Raw genomic sequence first — 16,038 nt, 5'->3', positions numbered from 1 at the left:
TTTTTTTTTTGTCCTTTAGGTATACTTTGGATAATGATGTCCTAACCCTGGAACAGAGAAAATTTTATGAAGATAATGGATTCCTTGTCATTAAAAATCTGGTATCTGCTGCTGATATTCAACGCTTTCGGTACAGTACTATTACTTGTTATTTACAAAAATATGTATTATATGCATAAAATGGGAGTCTAAATTAGATTAGCATCTTCATGCTCTGATTTTTTTCAGGGATCAAACTCAAGACCTTGCACTTGGGAGGCAGGCAGTGGCACTGCTGAGCTAAATCCCTGGCCCTGTTTTTTGGTTTTTGGAGACAGTGTAGTTCAGGTTGGCCTTGAACGCACCATGTAGCCCAGTCTGGCCTCGAACTCTCAGGGAGCCCTCTTGCCTCAGCCTCCCTGGGGCTGGGATTACAGGTGTGTGCCACCATGCCCAGAGTTCCACTGTTGTCTTAACGATAATGTTTAGGAGCAGGGCTAATGTGCTAGGCTTAGCTTTGGTCTCAGCTAACGGCCAAACAGATGTGCCCCAGATTCTCAGCCCAGCGTCGCTAATCCGGAAATCCAAAATCTGAACTGCTGCAAAATCTAAAACTTTTCAACCACTGCTATAGCCACAAGTGGAAGATTCCACACCTGGACCTCATGGTATAAAGGTATAAAATCACCTTCAGGCTATGTGTGTAAAGGGTGTAGGCCCACAGGGGAATTCTGCATTTAGACTTTGGTCCTGTCTTCAGCATATCTCATTATGTGTATGCAAATATTGCAATATTTAAAAAAGATTCAGAAATCTGAAATGTTTCGTGTCCCAAGCTTTTCAGATCAGGGATAATCATCCAGTATCATTACAAATATGACCAAATCACAAGAATGTTTCCCTGCTCACCTGCTAACGGGGGTCCCCAACCCTGGGTCGCTGACCACACCTTGTTGGGAACCCAGGCCGCCCAGCAGGAGGAGAGCCAGAGGCAGCCAGGGAAGCTTCACCTGCCTCTCAGCCCCGGCCTGGCTGGCCTCACCCCATCCCAGGAGTCCCAGCCCTGCTGGGACATGAGGGACCCACGTGGCCAGCCGGCCCGGTCCCCCCAACTCCGTGGGATAAGTTGCCTTCCAGGAAGCCGGTCCCTGGGCCACAAGGGTGGGCATCCCCAGAAGGGCTGCAGTGACTGTGGCAGTGGATTCCAGGAGGGGGACTTCTGCCTGGGCCTTCTCCTCCTGAGGGCCGGGTCCTTGCCAATCTTGCCACGGGGCGGGAGCTAGCGAGAATGACCTTGTAAATTCAATTTTCTAGGGCTGAGTTTGAAAGAATCTGCAGAAAGGAGGTGCAGCCACCAGGAATAATGATAATGAGGGATGTGGACATTGTGAAGTCGAAAGACACTGCCGGTGAGAAAGTGATTTCAAAGATCCAGGATTTCCAGGAGGACGAGGAGCTGTTTAGATACTGCACTCTCCCCCACGTAAGGGCTCTGCCTATGTTTGTCTCTGCTTAGTAGGGGGCGTCTGCCCCCCAGATCTGCTTTTCACGTGGTCTCAGCCCTTCCCGCATTGGTCCTAGCACAGTGGTTCTCAACTGGACGTGATTTCGCCCCGCAGTGGGTTTGCGCCTGGGGACATTTGTGTGGTCCCAGCGTGACACAGGGTGTGTGTGGTACTGGCTTCTGATGGAAGGGGCCGCAGATGCCGCTGATGGGCCCCACAGCACCTAAAACGCACAGAAGAGCCCCTCCCCCAATAAGAATTGCCACCACCCCCCCGGGGGAGCCCGGACTGGGAAACCCAGAGTGTGCCGATTGTTGCTTGTGGAGAAAGGAATTCTGGGTAAAGAGAGAGCCCTGTGGCCTCACGCGGGAGAATCCACGCGGTCAAATTGTGAGGCTGTTATTTGTGAATTCACTTTTTTTTTTTCTTTTTGTTTTGTGACTCTGGACAGTAGAGGTACGAGTTTATTTTTAAATTTAAATTGAATTTTTTAAAAAAATGACTCTTTACAAGTAATGCGTGTTTATACAAACATCCAGGCAGTACAGAAGGGCCTAACGTGAGAAGGCCCCTGCCCCAGCCCCGCTCCCCACGGAGCTTTTTGTGTATTCTTCGGGAATCGTGTCGTGGGTGTGCAAGCCTGTTTGTATGCCCTCACCTCTCGTGTGTGTCACTTAGGAGCACGTTAGCCGTCGTGTAACTTTTCTCACTCACAGGGCTCTCGGTGCAACGGTGAGTCTGGGCCCAAGCTCACGTCTGAGTGCCTGTGGGCGGGTGGAGAGGGCGTGACTTTGGGAACCGACTCCGGCCTCGCTCCTCCCACTGTGCTCTGTCTCCTGGTCGCCATGATGTTCCACCTTGGACCCAGCTCACCGTGCACCGGATCCCCTGAACCCACAGCAAACCTTCCCTCCTTTAAGTTGGTATCTCTGATATTTTGTTTCAGCAACAAACTAATACATTAGTTTTATGGATATTCTTTTTACCTTTCATTTTTATTATCACGTTTTCTTTTTTGAGATGGGGTCTTGCCTTGTAGTTGAGGCCGGCCTAGACCTAGTGATCCTCCTGCCTCTGCCTGCTGAGTGCTTGCATCACAGGCGTGTGCTGCCGTGGCTGGCTGCCGTCCTGGTTCTTGTATGGCTCTACACTTCCTGCCACTTGCCTCTCCTGATTTCCCATGAAGTTAATTTTCTCTTCCTTTTCTTTTAGATTCTGAAATACGTGGAGTGCTTTACTGGACCTAATATTATGGCCATGCATGCAATGCTGATAAACAAACCTCCAGATACTGGTGAGGGACTTCTATTTTTTACAAAGGAGCAAGAGAAAAACATCGTTTAGTTAAAATATGTAAAGTTGATGTTGTAAACCTGGTCATGGGTATAACCGGCAAACTTTAAATGAGTGAATGTATATGTTTTTGTTTAAATCTTAAAATAGTTGTAACAGCATTGAAGTGTAGTAGTGATTTCAGATGTTGACTGTAGGTTTACTGCAAAATTTTCAGGTAGCCGACTGCCCATAAGTGCAGCTTAACAAATATAACTCTTCATGTGTCGTTCACATCTGTTCAATATGTCTGTGCCTTAGTGGGGCTCAAAATGTCTTGTGCTTGAGAAAATGTAAATTCTAAAACCTCACCTGCAGAGAGGCGGACTCAGAAGTAAGTGGAATTCAGGAGTCTGTGATTTATTTATTTATTTATTTTGGGTTTTTTGAGACAGGGTCTCACTGTGTAGTTTAGACTGACCTGGAACTCACTATGTAGCCCAGGATGGTCTCGAACTCACAGCGATCCTCCTGCCTCAGCCTCCCGAATGCTGGGATTACAGGCATCCGCCACCACGTCCAACTGGAGCGTGTTTTTGACAGCTGGTTCTGTTTCAGGCAAGAAGACCTCACGGCACCCCTTGCACCAGGATCTGCACTATTTCCCCTTCCGGCCCAGCAACAGCATCGTTGCTGCTTGGACCGCAATGGAGCACATTGACCGGAGCAACGGTTGTCTGGTGGTGCTTCCGGGTACCCACAGGCGCTCCCTGGAGCCACACAGCTATCCCCAGTGGGAGGTGGGTCTGCCTGGCCGCTGCATCTCGATCAAAATCTGTCCCTGTCTTATCCGTAGGGAGATGAGATATTTCCTTTCTTAGCAAAGCATCGTCCTGAGGTTTACAACTAGGATCGGGAGAGCTCAGGGCTGTCGGGTAGAATCCTCAGCCCTGAGTGTTTCCAGCGTGGGTGTGAAAGCCGGATAATGTGGGGGCACTTGGGTAGGAGCGGCACAGGCCTGAGAGCACGGGGCCTAAGCAGGGGTCAGACATAAGCACCTCGCGCCCAGCCTCCCTGGCTGACGGTCCTCAGGGTGAAGAGCGAAGCCCAGCAGAGGTTGGTGTTTGGGTGAACCTCGGAGGACAGGAGTTTAGGGTCAGGGGCCAGCGCGGCGTGGCGGGGGCACGGGAAGGACGCAGGGCTCTCAACCCAGGTGGACAGGCGCATTTTAGCGAGCAGCAGAGGAGTCTACAAAGGTTTAGCGCTCATTTAGCACTGTTGGGTCTCCAGTTTATTGGGGGACGGGAGCCTCCCCTCCATCAAACCTGAAAGCTTCGCGTCCAGCTACATCACCGGGCTTTTTAAAATTTAGTCTGCAGCACATAACGACTGGCTTCACACAGGGAGTTGGGACACGTGCAGATCACATCTTAATTCTTTTTATTTCCCTTTCTTTTCTCTTCCCTCCCGCTGCCCTCCATAATAATAATTATATAAATATAATAGACTTATTTTATATTTATAATACAAATAATGTTATTTTTATTAATTTTAAGAATTGATCTAAGTCATTCACTAAGAGGCCCATGCTGGGCCCAAACTTGAAATCCTCCTGCCTCAGCATCCCATGGTACCAGGATTACAGGCATGTGCTACCAAGCCCAGCTGAGGACTTGCTTTATTTTAGGAATCTGGAAGCGCTGTTATTTTTTCTCAGTTCCTTGGTGTATACTGTCACTTTTGGCACATACATGCACAGTCACACACACTTCACAGCCCAGTGAACTCCCTCCTCCTGCCCCAGGCCCCCACTGAGTTGCTTTCCATTGTTGTAGCTTTGTTTGCCTTTTCTGGGGGGTATGTGGATGTGACTTTGTGGGTGTGGATTCTTTTGCTTAGCATGGTTATTTCGAGGTTCAGCAGCGTTAGCTCCTTCCTTTCCATTGCTGAGCAGTAGCGTTCAGTCACTAGGCTCTGCCTCGGTCTGTTTATCCATTCAGCTATGGACGCTTTGCCCCAGGAAGGATGTGACTGAACCAGTTGTTCAAGAGAAAAAATTCTCCTGGTCTGGAGCAGGATTTGTTGATTATCTGGAGTCCAGGGCGGAGAACTGGAGAGGACATGCTCAGCATTTTAGGGTTGGGGCTGCAAGTCCCTGAAATCCCTGTTGGTGTTTGTGGTACGGGAAGGGCTGGAGTCCAGCACGGACTTCTCTCTCTCAGCAGCTTTGCCCGCCAAGCACAGGTCACAGCTTTCACTGCGATGTTCTCAGCCACAGACATGTCTTCTCTTCAGGGTGGAGTCAACATAATGTTCCACGGGATCCAGGACCTCAAGCGGGACAGCCCCCGCCTGCACCTCGTCATGGAGGAGGGAGACACTGTCTTCTTCCACCCTCTGCTCATCCACGGATCTGGGCGGAACAGAACGCAAGGGTTCAGGAAGGTATGCATTCACGAGGCTGCGGCTCTCAAAGATGAGTGGGTTAGAAACAAACAGCTGAAGATGTGAGAATACCTGAAAGGTTTATTTCTTTTCTTTTTAGTGCTGCTAATTGGAATTTTATTGGCCTTAAATGTTGCTTGCAGTTAACTCGAAAACACGCTGTGGTTTTGTAGTCCTAAAATAACCATAAGCGTGAGTTGTCAGTTTATTTGGGGTTTCCCATTTGTGCATAGTTAAGGTGCATAACAATACAGCTGTCACTACTGTGGGGAAGGCCCTGAGGTGTTTCTTTTACACCCCCACCTCTGTCCCAGTCCCTCCGTCCCTCTGTCTCTCTCCAGCACTGGCAACTGAACGAAAACCCTTTTTAAATTCTGCCACAGGGTCTCGATAAGCTAACATGTCAAAGATTTATGACTTTTCACTAAACCGAATTTTAAATCAGTTAATTTGCCGGCAAGTACATTTGCCTGCTTTGTGCTTTTTTCTCTCTTATCAGTAAGATTCCAGGTAACCTCAAGACCCTGTTCCTGTTGACAGGGAATTGTGATCGGCCAGTGTCCCTGCCGTAGAACACTATTTCACTTTACAGAGCATAGCCTTCGCTTTCTGAGGCAAAAGCAATGGCCGGAACACAAAAGGGACCCAATTTGGGATTTATATTGCTTGTCGTAAGCATAGCAGAGGAAAGCCTGCAGTGTCTTTACTACTGGGGAAAAAAGTAGCATTGCTGCAAAATAAGGGCTCTGAATTGGCTGCTTGAAAGCCAGAATTAGCAGACAGCCATGATGTTCTCATCCTCGGCCTTAGGATGTTTTAAATGTATTTCATTGCTTACACTGAGAAATTGACAAGATTCCTCACAACTTCCTGACTTCCCGCTGCTCTCGAATTCAGCATCCCCGATGCTAGCTTGGGCTCTCAGTTCCGGATGGTAGCAGGGTTGTGCACACTAAGCTGGGCCTTTCCGGTTTGCCCCCGGTGTCTCCCCTGGGCTCCTGCTCTGCACACTCCTACCAGTTCAGCAGGGCCGGCATCTGCCGAGGCAAACCGAGAAGCCACCCCAGGGCCAAACACAAGGGGCTGCCAAAAGCAATCAGCAAAGCAGAATGATCGTGAAAAATCCATGCCGTCACAGTGCCAGCATTTCTGATAGCGGGCGGCTGTGCAGTTGGGGTGTATCTCAGTGCTCGCAAATAAAATTCTGAGCTTTAATATTCTGACTTTGCAGGCTCTCTGTATTTTTCTAGCAGCCTTGGTGTTCTGGAAAGATGCCCACCATTTTTCCATAGCACATGGGTACAGGAGTCCAGGATCTCTCATGTAGGGGATTGTGTTCCATTCCTACATAAACCTTTTAAAAATAAATGGCACAGCTAGTTTTAAAAAATCCGTGTAATTTCTCTTTAGCTTTTAGCTGGGGTTGGGGCCAGAGGGTGAGGCCAAGCTGCAGAGAGTGATTTAGGGTTCACAGAGCAGGCCTTCAACGAAGCATCAGATCCCGGTGAAGAAGACACTGGTTTTCCGGAAGGAGCACTCCCGGCTTGTCGCTGGTGTTAACGGGATCTTTCTCCAGCATCTGTATTCACTCTGCACAGGCGATTTCCTGCCATTTTGCCAGTGCCAACTGCCACTACATTGACGTGAAGGGCACCCAGCACGAAGACATCGAGAAGGAAATGAAACAAGTAGCAAAAAGAAAAGGCGTAGTTGCAGGCGATTTCAGCATGAAGGTATGCAAGTATGGGACGACACCGTAAAGACACTGGGCTCTTCTTTTCTTCGGGTGCTCAACGAATACCTCATGTCATTTACATGTCTGTCATGCTTGGGCTTAGGGTTCTTTTCAGAGACCTTCCTGGCCCTGCTCACAATGACAGCGCGTTTCGGTTCACTCTTGCTTCCCCGGTTGGGGCATCCGAGGCCTCTGGTGTCCTGTGTTGAGTGTGCCATCCCGTGCCACATGGCTGGGCTGGGAACCAGGGTTAGACGCAAGGAGAGGAGGACAGAGCCTCCTCATGAAGGTGTGAGGGCGAAGGGAAAGGTTTGGAATCTCAGGCACAGGCCTCCTACGTTCACATGGGACAGTGACTGTGCTGTCCCATTAGGAGTTCCAGTGAGACCTCTGGAGGACAGGGTCCGCACGGCTTCGTCCTGACCACTTTGCATCTGCAGTTTTATGAGAGGCATGATTTGGGAGGAGCAGGGACGAAAGAGCCCTGAGAGGTCCCGAGCGTGTGTCACACACAGGTTCTGTCAGCCTTGTGCCAAGTAGCTCTGTATTTAATCCAGTGATTTATGTTGGTTACCTTATAAACGAGAGTCTATCGGGTTTATTTAAAATAACAATACTAAATATAATTCTTTCCAAAGTATAAAAGTACTTTTACATTTATTTTCTCTACCAAAACCCAGTAGAACCTAATAGAACAGCAGCCTAGCTGCTTGCTGTGAGGAAGAAATTAAGAGTCCCAGAGGTTGGGCTAAACAACCAAGTGAGATCTCAGAGCCAGACCCAATTCTCAAATCATTCGTTTGAACAAACAGCTAAAAGAGAAACAAGAATTAAGAACACTGAAATTGCTTTATGAAGCACAGTGGGGGTAGATACAAGGCAGCAACCCATGGCGTCATATTCACTATTATGATCTAATCAGGGTAGAACATCTCAGTGGTTCTGGCGGGACAGGGACGTCAAGCAGGGAGACAGCAGCAAACCCCACTGTGACCAGTATCACACCACTCGGTTTCGTCACCTGTAATTAGCCCGGTGTGAACAACCAGGATGACAGCTGAGGGACCAGTTGACATAGTGTAGTTAGCACGACTGTAGATTAGCTGGAGCCTTAGAACATGTTTCATTTATTAATAAATGAAACAATTAATTTTTTTTCTGTTCCCCATGTGCGGAATAGGCCAATAGAAATGCTTCATAAATTCTTTCTGTTTGAATCATTTCCAGGACATTTGGAAGTTTCGAGCCCGGCTTGTGAAAGGAGAAAGAATTAGCCTTTGAAATGGCCCTTCGTTATAACACTTTTAAAGGAAGTCAATCAAAGTGAAGCAAGGAGTCTAAGGAAAATGTTTTCTTATGGGGGTGATATAATCTTTTCTATCGCTTTTTAAGAAAATCAAGAAATACATACTGGGACTTAATTTTGCAGTGCAGCGCTGTTGCTTTAATGGAAGTAAAAACAGTGCAAGTGAAATATTACTGTTTTAAGAACAATTTAGTGGTTACAGATAATAAAAATAATTGGTGTGTAATTTAAATATGGGTATCAGTTTCTTTGATTGAATGAGCTCTTTACACAAACGGAATGCATTCTGTGAAACTCGGAGCTTGGAGTTGTGCCCCTCTTCCACCTATCCAATTTGTGTCCAGAGTAAGGCAAAAATAGTGTATTCACACATACCCAAGGGCACCCAGAGGGAACCATGGAGCCCAGTCTGGGACATAGGCTTCCTGACACAGCTTCTTCAACCGGAAACCCTCTCATAAAACACCGGTCTTTTCCTCTGTTCCTAAAGAACGAGACCAGGACAACTTCCTTTGCATTTTTATTGGGCACAGCAGCAGAAAATCTTCAGCATTTATCAACGAAACCTAACTTCTTCCCAGGCTCAGATGTTTTTAGATATTTTTCCTTGATTTGGAGTGTGCATGGGCTGGGGATTCATTTTGATACAGCACTGTGTTTCTGTACCAGCTGAGGGCACCGTGCAGACACGGTCCTCATTTTTAAAAACTCTAGCTAGGGTTTCAGTAGGAAGGAAATACTGAGTTCTTTTCCTGTCATTCTGCTAAGTACAAGTTTTCCTAGGTCTTTGTAAAGGCACCTCAGAACTTTGGTACCACTGGTGTAGGTCTTGACTAATTCTTTGCTTGGGACAGAAAGAACCTAGAAACCACCTCCAGAAGGAGACTCCAGCATCCTAAAACCTGGTAACAATGGGAGGCCACAATGGTCACATGGCTGGGAGGCTTCCAGAGAGCCTCCTACTGACCAGCAATAACACAGACCATTCAAGTTTCAATGTGTGTGACCCAGAGTTTAGTTTGCATTTTTGCCCTCACATTTTTGTTCCTCTAATACTTTGTTCAGTAAGAAGTAGCTTTTGGGGGCCGGGGATTTAGCTCAGTGGTTCAGTGGCCTGCCTGGCAAGCGCAAGGACCCAAGTTCAATCTCCTGTACAAAAAAAAAAAGAAGTAGCTTTTGGTAATTCAGTCTCCTTCTTCAGTAGCTGCCTCCCCCACCCCCTTTTTAGTACTGAGGATTGAACTCAGGAACTTGTGCTTGTGAGGCAGGCAGCAGCACCACTGAGCTAAATCCCTGGGCCTCCCAAACTGCCCCTTTTTGGGCTCAAAGTCTCAGCTCTGCTTTTCCCCAGAGAGCCTTTTATCTCTAGGTGTTCTTAGTAAGTCACTCTCTCAGAAGACCGCCCAAAAGAAGAAAGCTACTTCTGTGAGCTCTAGAACATTGCCTCTTCAAAAAGCAAGACTCCAGTTCTGCTCCAGGTTCATCCCAATCCACCACAGCTTAAATGGACACCTGTACTTGCTTGGGCTCCTGCCTTTTTTTGGGGGTGGGGGTGGTTTTTGAGGCAAGGTCTTGCTATGTAGTTCAGGCTGGCCCAGGATTCCCTGTGTAGCCCAGGCTGGCTTCAAACTTGTAGCGATCCTCCTGCCTCAGCCCCTCAAATGCTGGGATTACAGGCATGCGCCACCATGCCTGGCTACATAGGCTCCTACTTTTAATTTGATCCACAGTATGGATCATCTTGCTAGGGCTATGGCTGTCAGGCTCTCGGTAATTTATCTAATAACCCTCTTTGCTATGCTTCCTCCTCCACAGGAAGTGTGGAGATAAAGTTTAGAAAACTTCTCACACATAATAACATGGAAAGCATGTCTCTAGTTGTATCTGTGAGATAGCTGTATCTGTAAGAAAGTCCGAGGAATACTGACCTGGTAAGAAAGTCCTGGAACATTCTGACAGAGGCATTTGGCCTCTGTCTCTGCAGACGAATAGTAAAGTTTATCCATTCAAACCTTCTGATGGTGATCATGACTACAGCCCATGACTTTCCCAAGTAATTCATCAAGCTTTCTCCCGTTGAACAGCAGCTCAGTAGCCTTTGACATGAAATGCTAATTTTTTTGTCATATTTGACAGTTTTTTTCCAGCCCAGCTGGTGAGCCCCAGCATCCCAAGGTAGCCACGTAATCCCTGGTAGGCAGGACCTACAGCCCCTGTCTGCCAGGAGTAGAAAGACAGAAACCTCCACACCCTCAGCTTCTCCTAAAGAATTACAGGTATCTATGACTCTCTAGGGTAGGTGAAATCTGTGTGAGGTAGGGTTGAGTTCAATATTTGGACCACTGTAAAATCCCTAGGCCAGATTTCTAAGGCTGAATTGAAAGTTGACTGTGAGTCACAATGACACAGTGAAAGAACTCGTTTTGGGGAAATTAGACTTAAGCCTGGAGGGTTGGATAGGCATGAAGATGACTCGCTGTTATGGAAGGGGTCTGTCATCCGTGCTTATGAAGGCCAAAGTGGGGTGAGAACAGGAAGGGTTTTGGTTGGCTCTGAGGAGGAAATGAAACACTGGGACAATGCTTCCACTCTGCTGCTCTCCCCAGAGGGCAGCAAATGTAAGTATTTTGGAAGAGGAGTGGTTTCATGGAAGGCAGAAGGCTGTGCAATTCACTTCTGCACCTGTTCCCTCCTCCATGAAATACTGACAAATAGGGCGCCCTTCTAGGGTGATTGTAGGGACCAAACAGGAGAATACACTGTGGTGGCACCACTATGCTGCCCAGATTCTTCTCCGGAGTAAGAATGCATTTCTGCAGCAGATATGCTGCGAGTGGACTCCCCTCAGCCCCCTTCCAGGATGGCCTCAGCTGCAGAGCTGCATGAGCCAAGGTTGTACCCCTAGAGAGGGCACTTAGTCAGATGCCAGATTAGGGAGGAGCCAGCTGAATACAGGACTCAGGTTGGCTTCATCTCAGGGCCCCCAGTGTTGAAATCCCACAGTGACTGGTTAAGAGGCAACAGCAGGAGACATGGCCAGGCTGACAAGAGACACTGAGAGTGTTGCTGCCTGAAAGACTCAAGCCCCAGCCCTTTGACCTGAGGCCAGGTACACTCTGAACTTCAGTGGATTTGAAAGTACCAGAATTAGCACCCTGCCCTAATCCCATTGCAGGCTTGCTAGATTACCCAGCACCCTGCCCTAATCCTATCGCCATCTTGCTGGAATTAAACAGCATGGATCTGGGCTGTGGCTGCCCTTTTGGTCTGCCACCACTGGATTGGACACCATCACAAAACTGTAGACCCCAAAATATAACCACAGACTTCAAATCACAGAAACTTTTCTTTTTTCTCTGCTTTTGTTTTTGTTTATTTGTTTGTTGTTTGCTTGCTTCATTGTTTTTGGTTTTTGTGAGTGTGAACATTTTGTTTTGTTTTGTTCTTCTTGTTTTCTCCTTTTCCCTTCGTTCTTATGTTATTTTCCAAGACCCCAAGAATGCCCATTACGTAGTTTGAAAATTACCTCCTACAAGCCTTTCCTAAGGCTTGGGTAATCTTTCTTTGTCCTGCAGCCTTGCTTCTAATCTTTTTCTTTAATTTCTCTATTTTTTCCCTCTTATCCCTTTTAAATTTCCTCCATTTAAGGTAAATCACTCTACTACTGCATATAATTGTCTGCTTTGCCTTAGATCTTGTTATATAAGTATAGATCTTATACCTATGGTTAAATTTGGCAGATTAATAGTTATCACAGCTTGTCATTTTCTAGTCTGTGTTTGATGCTTTGTTATTACTGTTATACTACATTAGTCAAGGTGACATAGCTGTTGTGATCAATTGATTTTCCTTTTATGTCAATACCTAGATTGTCTGGGAGTCATAAACAACACTGTAGTTCAATATCAAAGAACTGTGTGTAGGCCAAAGAGGCAGCAACTTTTCATTCCTAATTAATGAGTACAGTCTCAAAAGCCAAAACCCAGCTATGGCTAGAAGGCATCTCTGAAAAGTAGCCTTTCCCTAAAGAAGTCTCAGTACCAGTAATACAGCTACCTACCATAATGATTTACAAACCTCAATGCAGAAAATAAATAAATAAATAAATAAATAAATAAATAAATAAATAAGAAAACACAGAAGCAAGATGCTACCCACAATCCTCAACTCACCCAAGGCAAATTAAGGGGGCGTTGAGGTGGAAGAAATAAAAAACCTCCCAGCTGAATTTTACGAAATGGTGACAGCAGAAGTAACACAACAGATGAATAGGTCTCTTGACAACAGTAAAACAGAGATAATTAGAGATGACACCCATAATGAAGGAAATCATTATTGAATCTAGAGTAGATACAGATGAGAGGAGAGAGAGAGAGAGAGAGAGAGAGAGAGAGAGAGGAGTTAAGGAAAGACATGGAAGCCATGAATGCCCAACATAGAAAATAACTGAATTCCATAGAACAGATTCAAATAGAGATCTAGATTATTCTACTGAAAGTACATGCAGCAGGATCCACCAATGTGAAGATAGAATATCAGGTCTGGAAGACAAGCTTGCAGCTGGTGATCACTAAATGAAAGAACTCTTAAAAATAGCAAAGGACCACAAAAAATACATCTAACAGCTGCTAGATGATGCAAAGAAGGCTACTATAAAATTAAGTGAAATCAATGAAGAATAAGATTATAGCACAAAGGGCATAAAAATTTATTCACAGAAGTAATAGCAGAAAGCTTTCCAAACATGGAAAAAGTACTTGAGATACAGTGAGCAAGGCATATAGAACTCCAAGTAGGCATGATCAGGGGGTGGGGGGACACCAAACTACACCAAGGTATATAATAGTCAAGATTCCAGAAATTCAAGACAAGAACAGAATATTAAGAGCTGTTAGAGAAAGGAAAGCCCATCAGAATCACAGAAGACTTCTTCTCTACTCAATGCCTAAGTCAAGGAGAGCATGGAGTAAAGTATTTCAACCTCAAGAAAGAAACAACTTCCAGGTAGAGGTTCCTCAAAAAACTGAAGGTAGAGCTACTGTAGGATCTGGCTATGCCACTTCTGGGTATGTACGCAAGCGAATCAGAGTGGCATACTGTAGGGATACCTCGGTACCCAGGTTTGGTGTGGAATTACTCATAATACCCAGGTTATAGAATCAGCCTATCAGATGCCCAGTAACAGATGAATGGTTAAAGAAAATGTAGCACATATACACCATGGAGTTATTCAGCTACAGGAAAGAATGAAATCATGTTGTTTGCAGAAAAACAAGTGGAATCGATCATCATAGCAAGTGAAATAAATCAAACTTGAACAAGCACCACATTTTCTCTCATATGTAGAATCTGGGGGGTGGGGGAGACTACATGAAAGTAAAAGGGAGACTATCAAGAAAGAGGAGGGCTGGGGATTTAGCCCAGTGGTTCTACCACCTGCCTTGCAAGCTCAAGAACCTAAGTTCAATCCCTGGTATAAAAAGAAAGGGAGGGAAGGGACCAGTAGGAGGGGATAAGAGGGTAATGAGAAGAGTGGATGCAGTCAAAGTCTATTATTGCCTGTAGGAAAATGGCATAGGAGACCTATTATCTTGTAAAATTAATATATATAATTATAATAAAGAGGAATTAAAAGAAGAGCCTCAAAAGGTTATGTGCACATCCACATTTGTATCATGGAAAGTAACCCATCTCCATCCGTGCATGAATGGACACACAGAATGCACACCTTAGAGATTGCCTAGACTTAAATAGGAAGGGAATTTTCACACCTGCCCTCACATGGGTGAACTGGGAGGAAGTCATGCTAAGTGAGACAAGTCCGTCCCAAAGGGACAAATGCAGTAGACTGCCTCATACCTGAGTTACCTGCAGTCATTGAACCCAGAGAGAGGAAAGCTGCAGGTGGGTGTCGGCAGCTGGAGGAGCAGTGGGGATGAGCGTGTAAGGAAGGGGTGCATCGTGGAGTACTGTGCAGGTGACTGGTGGTGAGGGTTGCACACAGTGCGGTGGACTCAGTGTTACTGGACGATGTGCTTACAAATGGTTCCTCCCATTTGTCTCCCTCGGGGCCCTGTGTAGTGACTTCATCTGCGCTCGTTAGGTTACTGTCCAGTGAAATGACCAGAAATCTTCTCCACCCGCTGAGACGCTGGCTTCTGGTGGAGTTCCTGGCCCAGCTCTTTGCTTCCCGGTGAGCACGTAGCTCACCCTCGATATCCGGGCTGAACTCTTGGCCCTGTGCATGGCCGCTTGAAAAGTGGCTCACCTCTGAGGGGACAGCATTCTCCCCACCACAGCCTGGAGAGCTCCTGCCTGGGCTGCAACCACATCCCTGGGCTGCAGTCATTTCCCAGAGCAATCACAGGGAAAAAGAAAACAAAAACAAACAAAACAGACTGTAAAAGCCAGGAAAAAAAAATGGAATAGGATTCCCTTTAAGGGCCTCCCTCAGATGGGCTAGAGGGTTAATCCCAACTCAATTATCTACACCCTTTGCAAGTTTAGAGCCATCTTCTAGGTCAGTGGTGGTGAACCTATGACACAAGTATTATGTTTTCCTTTTAAAGCAAAGGATGTTAATGTTTTTCTAAAATAAAACCTTAGTATTCAGGCTTAATTGCAGTCTTAGCACTTTGTGGTAAAGAAGTGAGTTTTGGGTTGTGGTTTGGGCACTCATCTCCAAAAGGTTCACCATTGTTCGAGACCTTGGTTTCTTCATTTATAAAATGGGGCTTTGTAGGGTGGCCCTGAATATTGACAGAGTGCTGGGTATCTTCACTTTCTTTCTTTCTGGTATTAGGGATCAAACTCAAACTTGAACTCAGGACCTTGAGCTTGTGAGGCAGGCGGCGGCACCACTGAGCTAAAATCCCTGGCCGCTGGGTATCTTTTCCAGTCTTACTTGTTGAGCAGGCCTTTCACATATAGTTTGGTGAAGATCTTAACAGTGGAGTCCGTATTACCAATGAAAATAAAATCAACAACCCTGAATCAGTAATGATGCTGCTTCTGAGGCTGGAGAACCTGGTGGGAAAGGGGCTCCAGGCCAGCTACAGGTGGAGCAGCTCTTAGGTCTGAGACACTGTTGGTCCTTTGTTACCCTGAGGGGCTCAAACATCTCCCTCCCAAAAGCAAACCTCAAAACACTCACAAATCTTCCAGCGTCCAGCAATCAGCAGACTCTCAGATGATAGTCCAAGAAAGAGAGTAGACAACAAAACTTTTTAACAACTCACCTGTGTTCCACTCATAGCAGACGTTGATCTGCCTGTCGTTAGGGACAATTTGACTTATTAATTCAGGTTCCTGGAAAGGGATGTGGAAATCTTGCTCAAGGCGGCTGAGAATGAAAGACTGGGCAGCAGAGCTTCATAACGAGTGAGGACAGCTGGAGGAAATGGTTGGTAGCTGACCAAACTTCATAGCGATCAGAAACATGTCCATGCATTCTTTGTCCACTCCTGGCCACGTCCTCCAGGTCTCCCTGCCAGCCATCTCTCAGAGGCCCACAGTCACCAGACAGAGCCCCTTTCATGCACCTTGTGGGGAGACTCGGCCGTGAACTCGTGGATCACACGCTCCCAGCGGCCCTCTCACGCATCCCCGCGACACTGACATCCAGACAGATGCCAGGGCCGCGTGTGCGTGCTCGGTGCCCCGGCCCCGGCCCCCGGACTCACCTAGCGGCTTTCCCAGCTTCTAGACCTCAACCTTTCAGCAAACATTTACTGAGGTTCCGGGCACTGCTGTGACCCCTGGGAAAAGCAGAAGGGAACAAACCCGGTCTGCGCTCT

The 16,038-nt window shown here is 46.6% G+C and overlaps 1 protein-coding gene across 1 annotated transcript in view; it reads left to right on the top strand.

Moving 5' to 3' along the window:
• Positions 1 to 8,268, top strand: part of Phyh (phytanoyl-CoA 2-hydroxylase) — a 9,547-nt gene extending 1,279 nt beyond the window's left edge. The window contains exons 2-8 of the mRNA XM_010621277.3: positions 20 to 130; positions 1,294 to 1,462; positions 2,697 to 2,778; positions 3,375 to 3,556; positions 5,052 to 5,201; positions 6,800 to 6,934; positions 8,164 to 8,268. Of these exons, the coding sequence (XP_010619579.1) occupies positions 1,343 to 1,462; positions 2,697 to 2,778; positions 3,375 to 3,556; positions 5,052 to 5,201; positions 6,800 to 6,934; positions 8,164 to 8,217 (723 nt within the window). The 5' untranslated portion in view covers positions 20 to 130; positions 1,294 to 1,342 and the 3' untranslated portion in view covers positions 8,218 to 8,268. The remainder of the gene's footprint in view (positions 1 to 19; positions 131 to 1,293; positions 1,463 to 2,696; positions 2,779 to 3,374; positions 3,557 to 5,051; positions 5,202 to 6,799; positions 6,935 to 8,163) is intronic.
• Positions 8,269 to 16,038: the final 7,770 nt, after the last annotated feature.

The sequence above is a fragment of the Fukomys damarensis genome, unplaced genomic scaffold (genome assembly GCF_012274545.1).
Source record: "Fukomys damarensis isolate Sample0158 unplaced genomic scaffold, DMR_v1.0_HiC HiC_scaffold_19, whole genome shotgun sequence".
In the NCBI taxonomy this organism is placed as follows: Eukaryota; Metazoa; Chordata; class Mammalia; order Rodentia; family Bathyergidae; genus Fukomys; species Fukomys damarensis.
Note: the sequence above shows the minus strand (reverse complement) of the source record. Positions and strands in the feature narration are given on the sequence as shown.